This window comes from Monomorium pharaonis, chromosome 1 (genome assembly GCF_013373865.1).
Source record: "Monomorium pharaonis isolate MP-MQ-018 chromosome 1, ASM1337386v2, whole genome shotgun sequence".
NCBI classification, from domain to species: domain Eukaryota; kingdom Metazoa; phylum Arthropoda; class Insecta; order Hymenoptera; family Formicidae; genus Monomorium; species Monomorium pharaonis.
The window spans coordinates 19,493,474-19,517,462 of NC_050467.1; the positions used below are offsets into that span (position 1 = coordinate 19,493,474).

A 23,989-nucleotide genomic window follows, 5' to 3' on the forward strand; every position below is an offset into this window, starting at 1 on the left:
TAAATCGAACCGGAATGCTAATACTTCGACCAAATAGTTTGTCTCGCGCTTTGCCTTTCCGGTGCCGACATCGGCATAATATGCTAATGGCTCGGATGGCATTTTCGTCTAAATTCTTGTCTTCTTCTTCTTCCTTCTCGCCTTTCCCCGAGTATATCCCGCGCGATCCTCTCTACTTTAATCAATTCAACTCTCCTTCAAAAAGAAAGTAATACAATTTATTAACTGTTAATGAATAAAACAAAGTTTCTTTAGCCTCAGGGAATACTACCTCAAAGTACATGATTTTTATAATTATATTTCTTTCTTTATACTACTTTTCTCAAAGTAATTTGCATACTCAGCACAGTAATATATCATTCATTTAGTAGGAAATTATTTCAACGAGCGTATCTCTCATTTTCTTATCGGTTTTGCCGGACGTTAAGAAATTCTACATTTACCAAGTGAGTTCACACCTGTCCAGGCATTACCGTTGTAATCCCGAGACTTTCGAAGAGAGCTTACATATAGAAGATGCCACAAAAGAGAACGGAAGGAAAAAGAAGAGGCAGAAGACAGCGGACGCTGAAGGGAGTGGAAATGGACGGATCCAGCTAAACGAGCAGATTCGTAATCCTTTTACTGCCGCACGACGAGAGGCTTTGATGCTGACGAGCTTAGCGCTTTAGCGACTTTCGTAACCGTGTCAAGCTGGCCTAAAGGACGAGTCGAGACTGAGACGCGTCGGCAAGCCTTTCGCGCGTTAAGAGCCATTCGTCCGGATCTTTTCTGACATTACGTCTGCCCTCGAGATTATATTTCTGCAGTTGCGGCGCGAGGGATTTACCGCTCGATGAAATGTCACACGTTCCTTTCCGTTAAAAAAAATAAAGTCATCTTATTGTTGTAAATGCAATTCTTCAATTGTAAATTATCACTCCCTCTCATCTTCTTCAATCTTAATTTTATTTCCTAAGTATCACTTTGCTTCACAATAAACGTAAATATGCTTTTACTTTATTAAAAGTGATGCTAATTAACACAATGTATTATTTTAAAAAATGTCACCTGACTCGACTTGAAATGTAATCATCAAGGGAACTGTGAAAGTAATTGAAACGCAAAAGTTCTCAAGACGGATCAGCGGGCTTTTAAGGAAATATCGATAATGTGCAGCCGTTACTCTTCGGAACAATTGCGTTAGCGAATATCGAAAGACAGGGCATTATTTGGGATGTCGATAGTGATCGTAAAAGACGCACCCGTGTACTTAAAACTTCTTTATAGAATAAAATTTGAACTTTAAGAAGATTATTTGCAAGATCATAATGGTATAGAAGATATTAAAAAGTAGAATTATTTAAAAGTTGAAATTCTGTGTTTTATTTCGGGCCTAATATAAAAACACAATCTTATTTAATTTTGTTTGCATATCATATGCGAATTGCTGTAATTAAATATAAACGCTGAAGTCTCTGAAACTCGACAGTAATCAAGCTGACGTTGAGCCCAACTTTCTATTCAAAAATTCATCAGTTGAGAGAGATATTAAGAAGATGAGAGAGTTTCATCTTTCGCTCTGAGAAGAATAATTAATAAAGAATGTCGGTATCCCATTAAAAATTTCTTCGTTACTCTATTCGATCTTGACATTTCAAGTATCTTGACATCGCAAAAATAAACAAAAAATAAATATTTATCCGTCACTTTTAAATGAATAATCTTTTTTTTTAACATTCCAATAATTTGATTCCTAATTAAACGTTTGATTTTTATTCAATCTAGATATCCATTTGTTACTTTTTGATAGGATTATTATTCCGATTATTATTCATTTTTTGAAAACTTTTCTCAGTATATAAATGTACCTATGTGTCTGCAATATATTAAACTCGGGTCGGTGGTTCGTTAAACCCAAATAACTGTGAGATTTTCTGCGTGTAAGTAGCTTATCGCGAGGAATTATTTAGACGACTTTATAAGCGAAAAAATGAAAACACTATAAAGAAACGTCTTACATATTTCAGCTTGTTGCCCACGAGAGACGATTGTCAACCTCGGCCTCGCGAACAATGGCCGCAATGAGTTTAGGTTTCATCGTCATGGTTACACCATGGACGATTCAGGAAGTCGTTGCAGCCTGCACCGGAAGTAAACCACCGCCATTTCTCGACTTCCTGGCCACGTGGCTGGCTCTCTCTAACAGTTTCTGGAATCCATTCCTTTATTGGCTGCTTAATAATCATTTCCGCCGAATTTCGAGAGAGCTTCTTTATACTAAGGTAAGTATACAAGTAAATAAGAAAATAAAAAGAGAATTTTATATGCTTTTATCTAATCATCTCAGAATAATCAAATATATTTGACTTTTGCTTCTTCGTACTGAAAGATTAGCTTGACTTTTACGAATTACGTAGATTATTATAGCCATAGGCAGCACTATTTTGACGTGCAAACGTTTTACGTAAACTTTGTTAATTAAGTGTAAGTGGGAGTTCGTAAACGCATGTTTTCAAACGTTCGTTAAAATTTAGTCCGATGCAGTACCTCGCGACTGATGAAATAATTTTTTTCTATCAATTGAACAAAAGTATATACAAAGATCGCTCTTTCTATTTCATAAAAAAAATCTCAATTAAGAGTTGCAAAATCTTTTTTACGCATTCAAAATGCACAATTAATTTGTATAATAAATTATAATTTATGGTTACTAAAATAATTTATGTTCAAAAATACTATATAATAATAATAATTTATAATAATAGTTATAACTCATATCAATTAATAGAAATTGATAATGAATTAAAAGCTTTACTAAAAATGCAATATTTCTCTCTATAATTCATGTTTCAACTCTAATAAATTTTAATGTGGCAGCCTATGATTAAAAAAACCAAATAACGATATGCAACATATAAACTACGAAGGAGAACTACAATAAACAAAAAGTTTTGTAGCATTTATATAATTATAAAGGTTCGATAAGTTCGTAAGATAAACGCTTGCTTTTATTTACGTGATTCTTTAAATTTTATCCCGTTTGTTTTATCTTTTCGTTACGTCGCAGTCTCACATTTTTCGTCTTGTTATTTTACGCTTCACTTCTTTTACTTCACGAAATCAATCGTGCGCCCGGTGCTGCAACAGAATCGGTAGATTCCTCGAAAGGAACGGCGGTACACGTCGCCGGCGAACGAATGAAGACGAACGACTTAACACGACCTTCCAGAAGAACACGATGGAACGCGACAGCACCTGCCGGGAAAACAAGATTTATCCGATACAAAACGCGTTACGCAGCGCATCTGATACTTTTCGCGACAGATCCGGCGGTCGGTCCCTCCTTCTTCCGCTGAATTCTCTTTTCGAATTCAGTAGGAACGAGAGAAAACGACAGTGCGTCGCGTATCACGACCGCGGCCACATAGATCTTGGCGCTTTGACTTTACAGGCCATGAATTCCGAAAAGCTTGTCGGCGCGCAGTAAATCTTTAATCGCCGCACGAAGTGCACCGCGGCCTCCTCTCTACATTCACCGAATGCGAAACTACATGTACATCAAGTACAGTAAAATATATTCGTATAGCACGTTTGATATTTCTTTACAATTTGGCTTACGTGGGTTTTTCGATCAGCAAACGAGGAATGAGTTTGCTCGTGTTGAAAGTAAAAATCACTACGTTAATGTGATCATATGGATCAAAGGTCCATACGAGGAAGGAAAGAAAGTTTTTATAGGAGGCATGATAAATTTTACCGTATGTAGTAAGATAATTTATACTTAGTACTCTATTTTTTAGTAAAACATAAATAATAACTTTTATCCTTTACTTTCTAAAAGTTAAGCAAATTAAAAGAATTTTTCCTCCTCAAAACAATTGCACCCACATTCCTATAAATCACGGTAATTTTTGACGAATTTTCTATATAAAAATTAGTTAATTTTTCTCTCCGTGTATACGTTGATATTTTAGTAAGGCAATATATCGGCTTACAAGAATCGCTTTACATAGATATGAGCTCTTAATAAATTAAGTACCTTGGAAACCATTCCGGATATTACGATTAAATCCTGATTTTTATTGGCTTAGATATTGCCCATAAAATTTATGCGAAATAATTTACGCGAGAATGTATTCCAAAATGAATTGCAAGAGTTCAATATTTCGTACGTTCTTTTCGTTTATACATAAAATAAAATGTAAAAAAGATTTTCAATAAGTTTCATTATTTTTCCTTGTTTTAAAAAAGAGAAAAGTAAAAAAGAAAAAATTGTAATTTATAAAAGCTTGCCTTACTAAAAAAATATATTAATTATAGAAATATTATTTTCTGTAGTATAAATTGAAAGAAAAACTAAAATGTAATTTTAATATTATGTTGTTGAAACAAATAAATGCCAACTAATTGATTGATTGATCTATTAATTTAACTCGCGGTATAATACTATATGTGTAGTAAATGGCTTGCTAAAGGTATAACATTTGCATATTCAACTGTATTCCTTAAAGACCGACATTGCATTTCAAGTATACTATTTCGAAATATCGTACCGTTATGAAGTTTATGAAAGCGCAGCAATATACAATTAAAAGCTGCTTTACGTTAGTCTGAGAAATGAAATACATAAATTCATACATGAATACATTGCGGTGATATTCGATTATTTTGGAGCTTTAAGATATCGTGATTATTTATTATCCGTTCTCACGGGAAATTTTTCAACCTTATCACGCAGGTAATCAATAAAGCTTATAAAATCTACTTCCTACTTGGAGCGATTGATTTATCGTTTGCAAACTGAAGGACATTATTCAGCCATCGATGCACGTCATGATTGATAATTCGGATAATTTTAATTTCCTTTTTATATGCAGATTCTGTGCAGGTCTAAGCCGTTAGGAGCGAAACAACACTGTTGCTCAACTAGCACCGGTGGGTTAGATGTTTGCAGTATCGCAGGCGTCGACTTATCAGGTACGTTAAACAAATATATTACATTAAAGAGAAAGTTGATCAATTTGCAAAATTTTCTTAAAGTTAAGTATCGTATGTAGTGACATTGCGTAGCAATAGAACTATATATTTAAAATCAAAATTAATTAAACGCAGGCTAATAAGCCAATACAAGATTTCGGTACAAGTATTTGTAGTAATATTTTGTTAATGATAAAAATAGACGTTTCGATCCGTCATCGGATCATTTTCAATATTAATTAACAGAGTCGAATTACATAGTCAACTCGAAAACTTGATATCGAAAAATACTGTTAAAGGATTTTAATTTTCTGAACATTCCACACTTGGCTAATCAACACTTTTTATTAATTATAAATATAAAGAAACTCGTACTCAGTCCACAATACAGTAGAGTTTATCAACATCTCAATTTTAAATTACTTGATATCATAAAGGACTATCTATTTCAAAAATTTATCAAAGAGACACATGGAAATGACTACGGATTATAAGACATAATAACGTAACTGGAAAGAACAATATACAGCTCCACGAATAATTGTACACAGAGATGAGTAAAGAAGTCACACCTTGTCCATTACTTGATTATTTTGCGTTCCGTTGACTGTGTAATTCGAGTCTGTTAATTAATATTAAAAATGATCCGATGACGAATCGAAACGTCTATTTTTATAATTAACAAAATACTACTACAAATATTTATACACCGAAATCTTGTATTGGCTCATTAGCCACCATTTAATTAATTTTGATTTTAATCACTTGAGCTTTACATAATATATATAATTTTTTATATATTTAAATTTAAAAGCACTTTTTTAACGGAATATTTTTGAAACATACTCACAATTAATTTGTTTTATATAACAAATATTGAATACATTAACAAAAAGAGTACCCTTTAACGATAGATTTTTCCAGATTCTTTGAATTTATTTATAATGGTAATTGCAATAAAATTCATTCGGTTGCCTTTATATTGATGAATTCGCACCGGTAGCAAAGGGATTAACATAATCAGTGTTTTGCGCTAATTAAACCGAAGGGAATCAGCCTTTTGACGGCATCCATTATCAACATTAACTGAATTCTATCGCTCTATGTGACATCCATAAACGGAGATTTAATATGATCGCTAGTAATAATCAGCGTCATCATATTCGCGTAAATGCGAACTGCGTCGTAATCACGTTTGAAATCGCATATCACATTGAACTTATAGCTATGCTGCTATTGATTACACTACAATGTGTTTGCCACTTATATATCGCGAAAAGTTTAGGTAAAATATCAATTGTTTTCTATAATACTTTGATTCCCATTATTATTAATCAGATATAGAGTTTTTAGCTTTTATTTATTTTACTTTTATATTTTTTAAATATAAAATTTATATATTTTATGAACCAAATGATAATTTATAAACTAAAAAGCTATAAAAATTGAAGTCTCTAAATTCCATTTATATATTACGAAAGTAATTGTACTAAATCCAATGTATCAATATCAAGTAATGTTTATTTTAACATCTTTCATCATTCTAATAAAAAGTTATTTTTTAATTTACTGAAAAATTAAAAAATCAGCATCTTTTAACAAGATTCTTTAATAATTTTATCACAGCGACAAACATGAGGTCACGATTGAATATAAAACATTACATTAGGAAATGTGCAAAATTTAATTACCGATTTGCTTGAAACCAAATGTGCAGAGCTGAAACAAATTAGCTTACACACTCCCTTCAAATTTATTCAAAATGATATTTTACTGCGCGGAAGTAATTATTACACGTTATATAATGCAATCTCGTTAGTAGTTATATAATAATTACTGTAATCAGTGCGAAAGGTTTCCACTTATTATTTGGGTTTTTTAAATATTAGGATTGGAGCGTTGCTCAATGGAACGATGCTCAGTGGCGCGTTGTTCCTCGTTATCATTAACAAATACGCCACCACCGCTCCCTTGGGAAACCGGACATGTAACACATGGTGACATAGCATCCACGTGAGGTGCGCTGTATAAATATATGCTTCTACTCTATTATCCACTGTTATCTTTGTTATCTGCGTTGTATAGAATCTATCATTTTCATAGTATTAAAATTTAATCAATTTGCAAACAGCTCTTCATTAACAAAAATGTGCATGCATTAGTCGCTCTAAAGTTACAAAAAAATAGGAAAAGCTTTCATCTTAAAAATTAAGTTTTTATAATTATCACAAGAGCTTTACAAAGTGTTTACTTAAATTTTATAAAAGAATTTCCTGAGAAGTCCTGGTTTTTCTAGGAATTTTATAAAAAATTTAAAAGTAAAATTTTGAAACTTTCCCCGAGTTTCAATAAAATTCCATAAAAATCCATAATTTTCAAGTGTAAAAAAGAAATTCTTTCAAGTCTTCCTGATTTTTCCTGGTAGTCAACATCTCAGATTTAATATACATCTATAATTTACTACTGCTAATGAATGCCGCTAATAAATGATAATTTTTAGCCAAAGATGCCGCCACGCAGACGGAGGATTACGGATCTCTGGACGACGCCAGTTAGTACAGCGTGGCGGCAAGCCGGCGTCCGACGCTCCAAAACTATCGAGCACAATATCCGTCGTCTATGCACCGATATCTGCGAGACCACGTCGCATCCTCGCTGGTACGAGGACAAGTTTTGTACATTGAGGAGGAGGACAATCGCGACGACGTCGCGACGGACGGAACAAGCCAACGTCATCATCGACACAATCGGCAAAGTCGCTTCGAATTCGCACGCTTTAAAAGCCTACCAGATCTTATCCGAGATATGGAACCGCGATGAAACATTGATTGACGATCCACGCCGTCGAGTCAGATTGTTGCTATACGTCACTGTCATCGTCATTCGATTCGCATAAGAAAGCTTCGGAACTCGTCGGATCCAATAGCATAAGGGAAACACGAATCCCATGCTCCGTAGGCGAGCGTACACATGAAGCGTGTGTCGACACACCGCGATTAGCTCTCGTCGCAACGAGATCGATTACGGAAATTAATTACGGCACCAACGAGAATACTAATACTAATCGCGTCGCTCTTGACGATATGCACGTAGATGTTTAATCACGGCGGAGCACTATGCGAGTGTTAAAGTCATTCGCGCCCGCATCCGACCCCGTTTTCCACGATTAATTATTCACGCGTGAGTGTTCGCGTTATAAGCTATACACTCAGACAGAAAATTGCTTCTTTTTCGGACACATATAATTTTCAGGTCTTTTATTTACAATTTTTTTAAGATATATAAATACGTATGCACTTAAAACGGTATAGCTTCCAAATTCAAAGTACTTTATTTAAATTTTTTAAAAATTTTCAGTTAAAGATCTTTATTTTAAAGAAATTTATGAAAAAAATATTTAAATGTATTTTAAAGTAATTTGACAAGGCTGTTTCAAGATATGCGATACACTCACAACTAAAATTGCAAGTGTCAAATAAATACGTACTCAAGAAGAGAAATATATAATTGCAATTGTTTGCTCAAGCTCAAGAGCTCATTGGTACGAAGACCAATGCGTAACATCTTATATACATGTCATTGCTATATATATTTCACAAAAGTCTAATAAAAATGCACAATAAATAATATCCGAACTCACTTTTTAATATCGCAGAATTTTATACTATAACAAAAACTATAAATAAAACATAAAAGTAATAGTATTGCTCCTGCATTTTCAAAAATGTATTTTTATTTAATAATCTTTCGTTTTTTTTATTTTAATAGTTGTTAAAATAGTTATTAAGTTATCTGCGATATTTTCTAAGAAGTTTGTTCGAATGATGGCATGATAAGGCAAATTAAGTGTACTATTTTTATTTAATAAGGTAACCTGAGCCGAATAAAGCCCAGCACTAAATAAAATCCAATTTTAAATTACTTAAAATGCATTTTACGCTTGCAGTGTATGCTTAAAAGATGTAAATAAAAGACTAATTAAACAATTGAAAATAACTGTTTAGGAGTAATATAAATCCTAAAAGATCTCGTTCTTATAATTAATAATTATTTTGAAACTGATTTAGAAAGTAATGTTTAGTTTCTTTGTTATTTTCGATTTAATTCATTTTTAATTTGAGTTTTTTATATTCATAAATATATAAAGCTAAATTAAAAAGAATGTTTTTGTCTATTTACGAATATTTTATATAAAATACATATTTTATTCTTGTAAGTATCTGAAAAATAAAGATTTTATTCTCATTTAATTTAGTCCTCAACATTATCACAAATAGTTTTAAAAAATAAAATTAATTAAGTAGGCTTTATTCGATTCAGGTATTTTATAATGTAGATAGAATAATACAAAAACGGCCTTGTAAAGTAAACTATGACTGAATTAATCGTAATATATTATTAATTTTTTGTATGCATATTGTATTTGCGTAGAAAATTCCAATGTATACATTTTTGTTCGGATTATTTTATAAATAATAATTATATAGAAGTAAGAAATTTTTTAAATATGGAAACAGTTAAAGGACTTAACATTATCGAAGAATGTGGAGTAATAAAAGAAACATCTCTGCTTTAAACGAGAAACATGAATCAATGCCGTACGTGATTTAACACGTTATGTATTGATGGGAAATTAGTGTATTGATGATAAAATCTTCCACAAATATACAAAAAGAATATCGAGATGGTTAAAAGTGGAAATGTGAACGAAATCGACAACGTCGTTTTATACAGTTCTCACAAAGAAAAAATCATAAAGAAACTTTTCTCGAGACTTTAAATATATACGAGATATGAAATAATTACACTTTCGATTTATAATTAAAAATATTAAGCACCGCTCTGATGTAAAAAGATTGATATAAGTAACATTTTCTATGGTTTATTCTATTTTGTTGAAATTTATTATTTAAAAAATATAAATTATTTTTTATTCATATTTATAATTTTTGTTTTCCTTTCTCTTAAATCTTCTCTAGCCTTAAAATTGTCTAAGTTTTCTTTTTTTTCCTTTTTTATCATTAAACTTTATAATCTTGTTTCGATCTCCTAATTTACATATTAAATTTACATCTCTATTTATGTTACATTTCGAAACGTTAACCTTTCATTATGATTTTATTAACATCGCATGTAATTTTTATTTTTAAAGCATATATTTACTTCGAACATTACGGAAACTATTTTGGATTTAAAAAAATATTCTTTTTACGGTAATTTTAATTCGTGCCGTAAGATATCTAGTTAGTGAGATAGAATTGCGTATATCGCTAGACCATGGTAAATAGTAAGTAAATTTTTCAAGAATTTATATCCAGAAACATTTCTCGATGAGCGAATAGTTATGTTAAAACAAAACCTTAGACTACTATTAAATATTCGTGCAGCGACTACTTACGCATATTCCAGAATAAAAAACCAATTATTTTATTCGCTTAAATTAATAAATAATTGGTAGATCTTATTTGTTTTTAAATTGTTAATAACCGCGTGCCTCAGACAGCAACTTTTTAAACTTCAAGAGTTTCATTCCTCTTCATCTCAAAAGAGTTGTTTAGTAACATCAGATAGTATGTACTATTTTTTTAATATATCAAGAATAGTCATGCTATCTGTAAATATTATCTACGTGAATAACAGATATTTATAATAATTACATATATAATATTATCAAAAAAGCTATTGATTTGAAAGAAACATGAATTTATTCTAAGTGCTTTTACTTGAAAATAAGACAGTATTTCTAAAAAATGAATATATCTTTGTTCATATTTTTATAACTCTTATCAGTTTGCATTACAGTGGAAGAGGCTAATACAAAGAAACTCAAATTGTGCCGAACTAAACAAGTAAAATTGAATAATGACATAATATCGCATTAATTATATGTACAAGATGTTTCATAGAGTCTTATAATCCGTATTTCCCTGAGACTCTTAATAGAAGTAAAACTTCTTTTGTATCTTAGAATCCGCTGGAATTTTTTATTAACATTTTAGTATACCAAAAAAAGATAGAGATTTATAGAAAACTATACGTACGTATGTATTTCTGAGACGAATCATACCATCAAAATCGCACAAATCGTTTTTAGCAATGTCGAGAATGATCATTGAAATCTCTTTCACACGATAAAATGCAACTTAACATTAATGTGATGTAAAAAGCGATGTAAATAAGAAACATCACCTCGCCCTTTTACGTAGTAAACCGATGTAAAGGTTCGATTTGGAAAAGACAGTAAAAATAAAACACTGCCTGTAAATGATTCATCATCGGCACGAGACAGTTCGTTGTCCGCAACGTACGATACCATAATTTACTTTAAATATCGAATGAATATGAACTTTTTGTATTCGGCAATTCGACGTAACATACCGATTACGCATGTAAGTAGAATTTTAGGTAAGATTATTAGCCAGAAGCAAAATGGCGATTATAGTTAGATTATTGAAGTAAACGTGAGACTTTTAATAATCCACCAAAATTTAGTAATACCACCAAATAAATGCCTTAAGCAAGTAATCTTTTATAAATCGGCAGTATGGACTGAAAGAGAAAAGCAAATATTGTACATATTCTGCAAAAAATTGCTGAAAGAAAATATATTTAATTTGGCTATTTTTTGCAGAATAAATAAGAATTGAGCGCCATAATTCATTTAAGTACAATAGTTGCGTTTTGTATTTGTATTTAAATTATCATTAAGTCATTGATTACTGTTGACATTGTAAATCACAATATAATAAAGTCTCAATTATTTCTAGACATGTGATAAATTTGAAAAACATAATTAATATTTTATATATGTAATACAATCGAATCAATGAATTAATTAATCAAGCATCACACGTAAAAATTGCAATAAAATAATCTTTTCTTATTATTTTACACTATTATCTTAATATTGGAACTACTACTAAAATAGTCAAAATAACTGCAATGATCTATTGAATCTGTAACAGTGCATTTTTTTGGATTTCCTAATTTTTATGCTATGTTCTTTGTATATGTAATTAAATTAATTTATTTTCCAGTTTCCTACTCTTTTTTTTAAATATATCTTTCTTAAAATGTAATTTTAATTGACGTAAAAGTAATTGCATAATTTCTCCTTCTTGTTAAATAAATGCCCCAAAAATATGTCAGAAAAGAAAGTGCAAAGGATAACTTTCTTTTAATCATTGTATAATTTTGAGATATTGCATCAGCAAAAACGCGGATAATTACAATCACATACAAGTGACAAGTATTTTCATCGATATAAAACATCAATCACAAAAGGTAAGTAATAATGTGGATTATATTCACAAACTGCTCATAATGAACAAGGGATAATAACGATAACATGCAAAGCATCCTATAGTCTTCTACATTATCACATAAATATGTAATGTTCATAAAATGTGGGTAATGTGGGTAATGAGTTACAAATGTCTGTAAAACCTGTAGATTTTAAAATTTAACCAGAAGCAAAGTTGTGTCATAAATTTCAAGATTACATCTGCATTATGAATTATTTACATTATGTTCACACAAATTTTTGTCAATATACAGTACGGATTTGTAAAGTATAAAGTTTTTTTTAAATGTAATTATAATAATGTAATTGTTTATAGATTACTTACCACCCGATGCGCAGCAGTGGAGTTATTTATTAACAATGTAGCTACGATGATTCTGTAATATAAAAACATAAGATTCAAATTAATGTAGCGCTAAAAAAATCAATAACTCAATTTTTATACGCAAAAATTTGTAAATTGTTTCAATTAAATTTTAAAATAATTATATTTCCAAGATCTCTTCGTAAAAATAAAGTTTTAGACTAAAATTTTTTTTCTTCAATTATGTGCATTATGTTTAAATCCTCAAAATAAAACTCGCAATATAAAACATTGTAATAAAAATCAAAACAAATGCGAAGAGGCTAATTTCACGCAAGCAATTCTTACCACTAAGTTGCTCCACCGATGCCTGATGCCTCTCCCAAGCCTAAGTACTTGTCCAACTCTGGATTCATCAAATCTTTTTCTCCGCCTCAAGTTATCAGAATGAATTTCAACGCTCCTTCTTCTCGTTCCAGAGCATCGTCTCGTGCCCGCCGCGTTCCTACAATCAAACACACAAATGTAATCAAAAATGGTGAATCAGCTTCATTTCCCGCGCAGGTAAGTTTGCGCGCCAAAATTGACGCTGCGCCCGCGTTAAGCCTCGTTTACAGAAGTCACAAGCAGCCAGTTACGACTTGCAACAGCCAATGATTGTCGAGCTTTAACTAGAAACTAGGCGCTCATTGGCCGTCGCCAGTCGTAACTGGCTGCTTGCGACTTCTGTAGACAAAGCTTCACGCATATCCTACCTTTAATTTAGGCCAGAATAAGCGTATTGACAAAAGTAATAACAATACACATTAGGGTTAGGATACGTGTGATATTCGCTCAATACTGACAATAAACGATACCAACCGATACCCCGTTGCGAGAGATGTTCGTGGCAGGTGCGATACATTTTCGGCTGACGAATCATGAAATATAAATACGCAGGCTACGAATTTTCGATATATATACACTAAATCTATATTACGCAATGGTTAAATTGGTAATTAATATTGATGCGAGATTGATGTAAGATTTGCTTACTTAATTTACACAGTCACGACAATTCATCCGACCGAACCGTCCTGCATCCACTGCCGCGTTCCGTAACGTGAATATAACTCGGGATCGCAGAGCATCGATCGATAAATTAGGCGATATCTTAGGCTGTCTTGGGCAGAATTATCGCGACCAGAGAGGAACCTGAGAGCGGTCATTGCGTCGTAGTGGTTTTAGGTGTTTTCATCCATCAGCGCCTCTATGTGCACAAAATGTGCACATTGAACTATGTAGTCAAATATTCCGTAGGTAATTGGTCTGTTCTTTCTAACTGCACTGTGCATCGGTGCAATAAGTTAAAGTAAGACAAGTATATTTTTTCTCATTCTAACTTATTGCACCAGTGCAACAGTGCAGCTAAAAAGAACAGACCAAATGTGCATGACTTTTTAGATCTCTTCTATCCTATGTCCACGTTTATTATTTGGTTCTGTTTCATGCTATACCCGTAAGAAATGTATCACTTGAAAAAATAGTATACTTAATACCGAGTCGCTCCATGGATGCCGCTTTCTGCTGACATTATCCTGCTATTTTCGAACCGCACATTAATAACGATCGCCCGATACTTTATTCGGCAATCCCGATATTACGGATAATATATCGAGTAAAACGTAATGCGCGAGAATTTTACTTGGCGCGACCGTTACATTTAAAAAAATACGCCAAAAGTACGGCTCGTCTGATTGGCGGCGAATTAAAAAAGAAAATATGGCAGAAAAGTGGTATGATATATGCGTGACGTCACGAAACGAAACCCGAAAAAAGCGCCAAGAATCGTTTGAATGCACACGTCGAGGCACACTGAACAAAAGTAAAGCAATTCGCTCCCAGAGTTTTGTATCTCTGTGATTCGCGACGACTAGTAAAGTTTCATTATTGGCACGATCGACATTCTACCGAACGGATTGCGTACCCTCCTCGAGCAAATACGTGGAAACGCGTGGAAAATTACGCGCGTTTTCGTGTGCGCGTATTCGCTCGAGGAGGGTACGCAATCCGTTCGGTAGAATGTCAGTAAGGTTGGGGGTATGGCTCGGGTAGCTCGGGCTCGAAATTGTATCATTGCGCGTTATTTTTAATCAGATCATTTTTAAAATGTTGCGCCGCTGGACGTAGAACGGTTGTCGTCGCGACTTGGTCAATTAATTACTGTCAATTTAACCATCACGTAATGTAGATTCAGCGCGTATACATGTCGATAATTCGTAGAAACGCGAATTTCGTGATTTATCGGCTGAAAATGTGTCACTCATATCGCAAGCTGTTATTGCGAGTAAACGGGCGGATGTTACACTTACGCATTCTAATCTAATAAGTTTATTCTAACCTAAAGGGGGATATGTGGTGTGCGCGACGCGATTTTGGCGCGCGAAGTAATTCGCACGGGAATCGGCCGACTCGTTATTTTTATTGCATTTACGTTTAATTACGAAACGCGAGATCTGTTCCGGAATGAGAGGTGGAGAGAAGCGAGAGATTTATTCTGAAGGAGGAGAAGAAAAAGGAGATTTGATGATTGCAAAGTGGGACGAATAGGCCTAATAGGAGAGGCATCGGGCGCCGGTGGAGCAACTTGGCGGTAAGTATTGTTGCTTGCTTGTATAAAATAATCTTTTCTTCAGATTTATTTCAACTTTTATTTCGAGTTTTATTTCGAGAATTTGAAAAATAATATATATAAATAAAAAAGAGAATTTTAATCTGAAACTTTATTTTTATGAAGATCTTGATAATTGCATAATTATTTTAATGTTTAATTGAAAAAAGATTCAAACAAATGTTGCGTATAGAAATGATAAATTATTGGTTCTTTCGAATACTACTTTAATTCTAATCTTATATGTTCCTTTGTTACAGACTCATCATAGCTACATTGTTGATAAATAACTCCACTGTTGCGCATCGGTCGGTAAGTAATTTATAACAAAATGTATTGAAAATAAATATAAAACTCTTCACAGGTCTGTTATCTAAAAATCAATGAGCTTCAACTTTTTTTGATGATTTATATTATATTATGTTAGAGTCAGTTAGAGTAATGCTTTAAAAATTTTTTTTATATTACGACAATCTAATTTAACAAATAATACATTGCATAATAAATTATTTATTATTATATCTAAATGTAAATGCCCGAGTCATAAATTCTATTACAAATATTACAAATCTTCTATATTGCACAATCTGATATTTTAATTAGAAGCAACAGATTTTTGGAAACTACATTTAAAATAAGAACTTCAACAACACGTTTATATTCTAAATTTTTAATTGTTTATTAATTTGTATACAGAATTCTTATATTCATAAAAACAAAATACTAGAAGTGTTTACAATATTACATTCCTTACATACCTCTTTAACGGCGATTGCAATAAAATACAGATTGCTTAACGTAGCCGAGGTAGTGAGCACTTTTTTATGTGCTACGATGCAAATAAATTGCTTAAATGCTTATCAATAATCAAGAATATTTTGCATTAAATGATCCAGATAAAATAAATTTCAAAATATGTGTTCACAATAGTTTTGTTATGTACTATAAGTCTGTACATTTTAAATTAAAAAAGATTAATGCTATATAATGCAAGATTGGCATCATAAATCCTCCTTTGTGATGACGTTTGTATTATTATGATATGATTATAAATAGTTTTCCTTATCTCAGCTATAAGCTCGTTTTTGTTATTTTAAAAAGTTGTTTTTTGGGACACCAATATCCAAATATTTTCAGAATTATGAAAAGTTCATGTATTTGTAAGAAGACAAGAAAATATTTACCGACATTTACATTAATCAAAAACCCACAAGAGGAGGATTAAGTGCATCAATTTTGCGATAAAATCGGCGCATATACAATGGTATTAATATTAAAACTTATTAGCTATTAGTTATTATTTCTCGTTATTAAACTGAAGTATATCTGTAAATGGTATATATCGTTACATTGATTCTTTGATACCTGTAAAAATAATCTCACTTCTTAAACATATTTTTAGAGCTTACAATACGTATTTAAGCTTTATTTAATTATTAATTTTTTCATTACATAATTTTTACTGATATCAACAAAGTTTTAACTTGTATAATGAATTTTAATCTAGACAATTATATTTGTGTAATTTTTTGTCATATAAAGCATACAGAATATTTCTTTTTAATAATGGCACAATTATTCATAAAAATAAAATTAAAGTTTTAATTATGCTTTATGTTTAACAAGTAATAGTATATTACTTATTAAGCTCACAATGAAAATTAAATCATGAGATAACATTACAAGTAATTTGCAATATGTGCATTGCAATAATTTGCAATAAAATCAAATTAAAGTCTGTCTAATATTACTTGCAAATTATTTAAAAACTCTGTAATTTACCATTTTCTATTAATATTTCTGTACATCCAATGTGTTAAAATTTTTTTAAAATTTCAATAAAAACATAATATATACACATAAAATATTGTAAAATAGTATTATTCGTAAATGTTACATATATTTCCAGTTTGTGTTTAAAAAAAGTTTAGAATTGTATGTACAATTTTTCTGAGCTGCTGCACCATTCTAATACACGTTTTTATGAAAATTGTAATTTTTTAAATTGTAATATATTTTTTGTAATAACTATTATAACAAAGATGTTATTAAAAATTAAATAACAAATTAATAGCTAAAACATGTATTCTAACAACTTTATATAAGTTTGTAATCATTTTCTTAAAAATCTAATAGACTAACAGCTCAGAATTTTGGGAACAATCTATGATTTAGTATATGTATTGTAGTGATGTCCATGATGCATTCAAATAGCTGCAAACACACATACACACATACACACACGCTTATACATATATATTCGATCGTAGTTAGATCTTAGATAATTATTAAAACATACTCGTCTTTTCCTCATTGATAGTTGACGCGCTCAGTATTAATATTTATCGAATGGCGTTTGTCAACGCATAAAATCCATTCTTATGTCGAGCAATGACATTAGAAGGAATTCGCGAGAAATGTTCTCGAATACAGATCTCAGTATATTTGATGCAATGCTGAGATATCTTCAAGTTCTTTACAAAGTAAACCTGTTAAATATTATAATCATTTCTGTACAAAATTAAATTAAAAATTCTCATCATAGTTATACATTAAAATCTTGCACCAAATTGGAATATATGTATTATAATGAAATTAGCACATTTATTTAAATAATCAATAAGTAATTCTTTTGGAATGGTTTAAAAAATGCTGTTAACATTAAAATCGCTATTTTCAAGCAAATAACAAAAAATTTCTCAATATTTTATTGTATCCAAAATGGATTAGCTTATCCTAAAGATGATTACTATACAGACTTTAATATATGCACAGTCTATCCACTGACCTTATCTTTTTTTTTCAAAAGATTGAAATTATCAAATATTTTACTTACGGTTAATCTGCGTAATCTTTGCGTTGCGATATCTATATCTTCAATAAAACACCTAAAATCGCGAACAGTAAATTTTCATATAGATAAAAAAAATTCTAACAAGTGTAAACGTAAGTCTGCACTGCATATAAATTAAAAATATAATAAAAATAATTTTCCGCGAAAATTGTATTGAATATCATTTAAATGATAAGAAATTTAAAAAAAGTTTTGTAATATATTATTTATAATATACTTATCAAATAAAATACATTATACTAATTATTAAGATTTGGATATTATGTTGTTATGCGAAATGTAGTAAATCTCTCTTTTGCATTATTAGACTTTGTATTTTTTTGAAACTATATGTACAAAGACTTATTTTTTTATACATTTACGATATCCACGATATCCATCCGGATTCACAATAATCGACAATCCTTTATAAATTGGTTTGTCATTCTTTTAAATCACTTTAATTTTCACATTTATTCGTACATTATTCGATATGACTTGTTTACGTATGTTCACACGAACTTCCATACACATGTCCAACAGGAATATCGCGGATTCATTAATAATGCTTTATTCATAATCCAAAATTATAGAAAATTGAGCTCGTTATAGCCTCAATGGAATGTAAAATCAACCTTTTTTTTCATGAACAATGGAATGCTAGCCTCAATAGAATGTAAAGTCAATCTTTTTTTCATGATCTCGAGTTTATTTACTTATAATGTTTAAAGAAATTCGCTATACATTGCTGACAAAACTATTTTCTAATGTTTCGCAAGTATGAATTGTAGCATACATATCTGATATATACATATTTCTTCTACTTTTTCTACGACTGTCACTTGCGTTGTCATATCGTGCAAAATATATTTTTACACTGTCATTTACATATATATCAGCAATATATAACGTTTCTTATTAAAGTTATTAATTTCAACTACTAATTAATATTATTCATAAAATCCTATATTATTTTTATATCGGCAGCGGTTGCAGTCCGTGTGTACACACATTAGATAATGTTAACAATTCTATTACCTACAGTATAATTATTCATCGTCTTGAATTGAGCGATGATCGAGATTATTCACCTTTTCTTGACAGTATTCGTACAGGAAATAATGACGATATTATATCATGTGTCAGAATAAGAAAATTGTAAAATGTATATAATAATAAAATTAACAAATTGGCTAGATACATAATCCAGATGAAGCATATATAATATGAAATTGGCACCTAAAAATGCCTCGTCATATTATCATCACGTTAAATCCAAGTATAATTATACAAATATATTTTTTTATCGCGTATTTAACATATTTATCGTCAATTAATTTCTTTATTCTTTTAAATCATTTATTTGGCCAACATTTTATCATGTAGATAATAAATCTATTTACGATTGTCACCTCGGCCAATATTCATTGTTTAATAGTGAAAACTAGAATAGAATTTTCGCGAGACGTAGAACATTTTTGAACCACATTGAAAATATCGCTATCAAAACATGATACATAGGTCAATAAATGATATTTATATATCTTGATTTAGATAATGCTTTTTAAAACCAATTAACTAAAAACAGACAGTTTATATCATCTAATGATGAAATGTAAAATTGCAATAATAAGCGTTGATATACTTAGACTAAAACTATCTGCGGACGCACAGTGAAGATAATCTTTATGATAATATATAGAAGGTGGATGTTCGTCCCCTGGTTTACACCACTCGTTCCGCGCTTTAAATTCCGCCTTAGAAAAATTTAAAAAAATTATTAAATTACTTCAAATTACATTTCTATTACATGTGTAGTCTACATGTTATAATAAGATGTATATTTATTTGTACCTGACAAATATCTCGGCAGGGGGGACAAATTAGAGCACCTTTATGCAACCAGCCATTCTGCATAATTCTTATAATAATCTCTTGTCCAGCGTGGTAACAAGTATACGTGTAATTGCCGACCTAAAAAAAAAGGATAAAATTATATTTAAATTTATTTGTATTTAATTGCATTACGAGAATCCTTTTAAACGGCTGTAACATTGTATTACGTGGTACTTACTATAATGTGCAATCTTCCAGCTTCGCACTTATACAAGTAGCAACCGGAGCCCCAATGCTGCCACTGACGCGCTTGTTTACAAGTTCTCTCTTCCCACATATCATTGGTGTGATCAAAACACCTTGAATGAGGACCATACTTTTCTAATGCAAAATTCTTGTCCGGATCTAAAAGAAAGATGTATTTCGTGCATTCCAAATTATTTTTTTTACAACACGTATGCGATGTATGTATCGTGTGACTTACGCGGATTATTCTCCTCGTAAAGACAGTGAGAACCCCTGACCACTATATTCCGCGCTCTCCACGTGAATTCTTGTATGTAAGGACAGTAATCCGCCAGAGATACCGATCCGCCGTAATATTGTTCCTCTCCCGGTGGTACGTGGGGAATTGAATCGAAGTTCTACAATGGAAGAAATCGTCAACCGAGATTCTTCACATACCGCGAATATTCTCATACTGTCGGTGTAACCTCGTCTATGTAGATAGTCTGTTTGTTCGCATATCTGCTTTAATATATTTCAATAGATTACTACATATTTCTTACTTGATATTTCTTGGGTAGTGGTAGCGAATGTTTCACTAGGTTACACAAGGCCACTGAACTCCGATCGTCCGTACATTCAGTCTGCAATGGATCCTGTTTCACTTTGTTGCAAAAAGGATGTATCGATTTTCCTCTGAAATATTTAAATATTTTCATATAATCATTGCGATATACGATTCATTTTTATTATTAAATATTTCGGTGTACTCACGACAACGGGGATGATTTGGTGGATATCCATTCTTTGCAGGATTTCATAGCGAAATTGCATCCCAGATTTTTCCCCCAGCCTAGCTCTTGTGCCATCGAATAGTTGGCGCTGTACCAACCAGTATCTTCCATAAGAGCAAGCGTGATCCTCGAGTAAACTGGATTTTGCGTGTGCGTTCCTGTCATAGCTTCGTTCTGAATAAACGGAAAAATCAATCTATGATAGCAAATATTATTCAAATGTTTTCACTGAAAAATTCAAACGCAAATAGGTGTGATTTTACACAGTAAATATATCATACTTTAGAATTGATTAATTTTATTAATATTTAAAAATGTCGATAATATATGGCAAAGTACAGAAATGTGTTGTCCTAGTTTCTTTTTTTTATATCGCGGACACTTGAAACTGTTGGTCAATTATGGTTGTTGTTTTGCACGTATGGCGAAGAATAAAATCGAGGATTCAGTATTACGCACCTCAAATACACGTTTCTCCCAATGTGTTAGGGCTGTGCCATCCTCGCCCTGGTCTTCCAATTCTGCGCCCTCGAGTTCCGGGCAATTGAAGTGCGCTTGAACCTCGGCACGGACTCGAGGCGTGACTATCATTTGCATGGTCCTCTCCACGTAACCGCCGTGCACTTTCCAGCGAGGCCTGACCACGGTTTTGATCGTGTTCTCGCTCCACTGGTGCGTTTGTAACCTGCCCGAAACGAGTATCGAATGTTATTAGCATATGCTGATTTGGTAGTCAGCAGCTATTGCTGTCACCCGGTATAATAATCTCATCGCTGTGACATCATTATAATACAATTGCATTTGCGAATGTATCTCGCTTGCGATTAAATCGGATTTTGAATAAACTATTATCCGCGAAAAAGATAATAAATAAAGTAAAAGCAGAAAGCCATTGGAGTTTTTAACTCGCAATAGAATAAAAAATTACTAAATAATTCAAAAACTGCGTTATATAATATATATTTTAAACTACAATCCCAAAAATAATTTTTAATATAATGTAAATTTAATGTATATAAACCTTTAATTAATGTACATAATTTTTTAATCTTTAATTTTTTATTGTTTTCTCTACATTGCTTTTTTTATACACTTGATTTTAATTAATTAGACAACTGTCATCTGTAACATATTTACTAAGTATATATTTACTTATTTGTTACACACACTCACGCGCCTATGTGTTTATGTATTAAATATTAAAAATTGAATTTATGTGACGCAAAAATACAAGATAGATAAATATAATTATACTTCAATCTCTCTCTCTCTCTCTCTCTCTCTCTCTCTCTCTCTCTCTCGCGTGTATATTTTCTTTCTCTTTGTCTGTCTCCCGTATAAAGTGATTGATGCGATACGTCAGTGGAACGCTGTTTTCGACAACGACCAGCCCTTCCTCTATCCGATTTCAATATGACGGATGAATTTGCGACTAGCCATTTTGCTGGAAACTCGCGAGCACGAAATGAAAAATATTATTACGCTTAAGCGTCAAAATCGCTTGTCAGGATATCTCATATGTATAAAGTGTTAGAGACACATGAGTAGTGTACAACGTAATAGAATGCAATTGTAGAAATCAAATGTAATATTGACCATGAGAAAAAAAAGTCAATTTTGTATTATGAAACAACGAAAAAGATTAAATTCATGTTGAAAACTTCATTTCTTCCTCGTGTGTTTTCAAATTTTGTCGAAAAGCTTTCTGAAATTAATTCGCAACAAATTGTACCAGTTGCAAAAGTATCGACGATTCGTATATTGTTATATTATACATCAATTTGTTGTTACAATTTTAAGTATTTTCGCCATTTAGGTATCAAGTTTAAAGACAAGTTTAAACAATGAGGATAATTTTTATTTACATAAAAAGGCTAATTAGAGAACTGTTAAAAACCAATATAAATGTGTAATATTAATTATTCAACAATAAATTCTTAGATCGAATAATGCTAATTAATTAAACATAACGTAGCACTAAAAGCTCAATAGGTATTCTATTAACGGTAACAAATTGTGTCAGAACGGAATAGTATACTCCCCGCAGTAAAGAGAGTAACTATTAGCAATTGCGAAGCTAATGATGATAAACGATTGATTTTGTAGACAATGTACCTCTATCGTTTCACAAACAATCACCTCTAGTATCACATCGCCGTGTCATGTTATAAGGTCTATATCTCGTTGAAATCTAAGATTATGGAGACTCTTGCTCTCTCTCTCTCATCTCTCTCATCTCTCTTAGTTCTCCTTTCGCCTCTCTAGGTGAGTTGCTGCAGATTAACGTAAACCTTAAACGTAAGAGGATCTCCGTGGAGATATTCAGGTGCGGTAGGCTGGGAACATAAGAGCTCACGAGCAGATAGATAACAGGAGATGCAGAGAAACGCTGGAATTTGTAACAGAGAATGCAGTCTGTGACATGGAGCGAAAATAGAGGTAAAAGAACTGCTAGAACTAAAATAAGAAGTAGCGGAAGACAATGGAAAGCAAAAAGGACTGATGAAATAAATGGAAGATAGAAGAGAGAGCAAGAAAATTAAAAAAAAAAACGAAGGGCCGTGACGAACGCGGAACGTGCAGCTATTTCCGACAAAAATCTCTGTCCCTCAATTTAAGTATTGGGACGTCGTCGAGAAAGAATCATAGAATTTTGTGGGAAGAAAGTTTCTGAGAGTTTAAAAAGTTCCGCATACATTACCAAGTGGCTTCATAATTCTCTAATGCTATGCAATGCGATGAGCAATGTTCTATTAAAACAGAGAGAGAGAGAGAGATCTGCGCCAACATTCGAAAGGCAAATCAACGCGATAATTCATGAGATCAGCTGAAGAAACCAGACATACTTAGAGAAACGCTCTGAGAACATATTGGAAAATTATACGCCAGAGCGAGCGTCAAAAAGACTTGTGAAGAATGCTAAAGTCATTTCTAAAATCTATTATAGTCTAGAACGCTGTGGATCTGTCGTTAAAATTTCGCGATTCGAAATGGAAAGACGATTTTTTGCCTTTTGGCGGATACACCTGAGCGAGATAACAAATTGAGCAAGAGAGATCGGGAGAGAACATGAGAAGTAAGTACA

At 31.8% G+C, this 23,989-nt stretch overlaps 3 protein-coding genes and 1 long non-coding RNA gene across 9 annotated transcripts in view; 2 read left to right on the top strand and 2 right to left on the bottom strand.

The window, feature by feature from the left end:
• Positions 1 to 11,727, top strand: part of LOC105833560 (trace amine-associated receptor 9) — a 39,037-nt gene extending 27,310 nt beyond the window's left edge. For all 3 annotated transcript variants that reach the window (XM_028192033.2, XM_028192034.2, XM_012675390.3), the window contains 4 exons: positions 2,010 to 2,264; positions 4,860 to 4,959; positions 6,849 to 6,977; positions 7,460 to 11,727. In XM_028192033.2, coding sequence (XP_028047834.1) covers positions 2,010 to 2,264; positions 4,860 to 4,959; positions 6,849 to 6,976 — 483 coding nt within the window. In that variant the 3' untranslated portion in view covers position 6,977; positions 7,460 to 11,727. The remainder of the gene's footprint in view (positions 1 to 2,009; positions 2,265 to 4,859; positions 4,960 to 6,848; positions 6,978 to 7,459) is intronic.
• The window catches only part of LOC105833559 (prominin-1-A), a 90,291-nt gene extending 76,535 nt beyond the window's left edge, over positions 1 to 13,756 (bottom strand). The window contains exons 1-4 of one of the 3 annotated variants that reach the window (XM_036286520.1): positions 13,602 to 13,756; positions 13,428 to 13,476; positions 12,915 to 13,071; positions 12,588 to 12,639 (exon numbers count right to left, since the gene is read on the bottom strand). The gene's annotated coding sequence lies outside the window, so the exon portion shown is untranslated. Of the gene's footprint in view, positions 1 to 12,587; positions 12,640 to 12,914; positions 13,072 to 13,427 lie in introns of all 3 variants that reach the window. The other 2 variants (XM_036286528.1, XM_036286518.1) reach the window with 2 other exon arrangements.
• Positions 13,757 to 14,589: 833 nt separating this feature from the next.
• On the top strand, positions 14,590 to 18,173 carry LOC118645811. Its single transcript, XR_004963420.1, has 2 exons — positions 14,590 to 15,198; positions 15,477 to 18,173. It is a non-coding gene; the product is annotated as an uncharacterized LOC118645811 (long non-coding RNA).
• The window catches only part of LOC105833563 (leishmanolysin-like peptidase), a 265,922-nt gene continuing 257,816 nt past the window's right edge, over positions 15,884 to 23,989 (bottom strand). For both annotated transcript variants that reach the window (XM_036287491.1, XM_036287497.1), the window contains 7 exons: positions 21,364 to 21,589; positions 20,885 to 21,078; positions 20,674 to 20,806; positions 20,370 to 20,529; positions 20,124 to 20,290; positions 19,904 to 20,023; positions 15,884 to 19,806 (listed from right to left, as the gene is read on the bottom strand). In XM_036287491.1, coding sequence (XP_036143384.1) covers positions 19,648 to 19,806; positions 19,904 to 20,023; positions 20,124 to 20,290; positions 20,370 to 20,529; positions 20,674 to 20,806; positions 20,885 to 21,078; positions 21,364 to 21,589 — 1,159 coding nt within the window. In that variant the 3' untranslated portion in view covers positions 15,884 to 19,647. The remainder of the gene's footprint in view (positions 19,807 to 19,903; positions 20,024 to 20,123; positions 20,291 to 20,369; positions 20,530 to 20,673; positions 20,807 to 20,884; positions 21,079 to 21,363; positions 21,590 to 23,989) is intronic.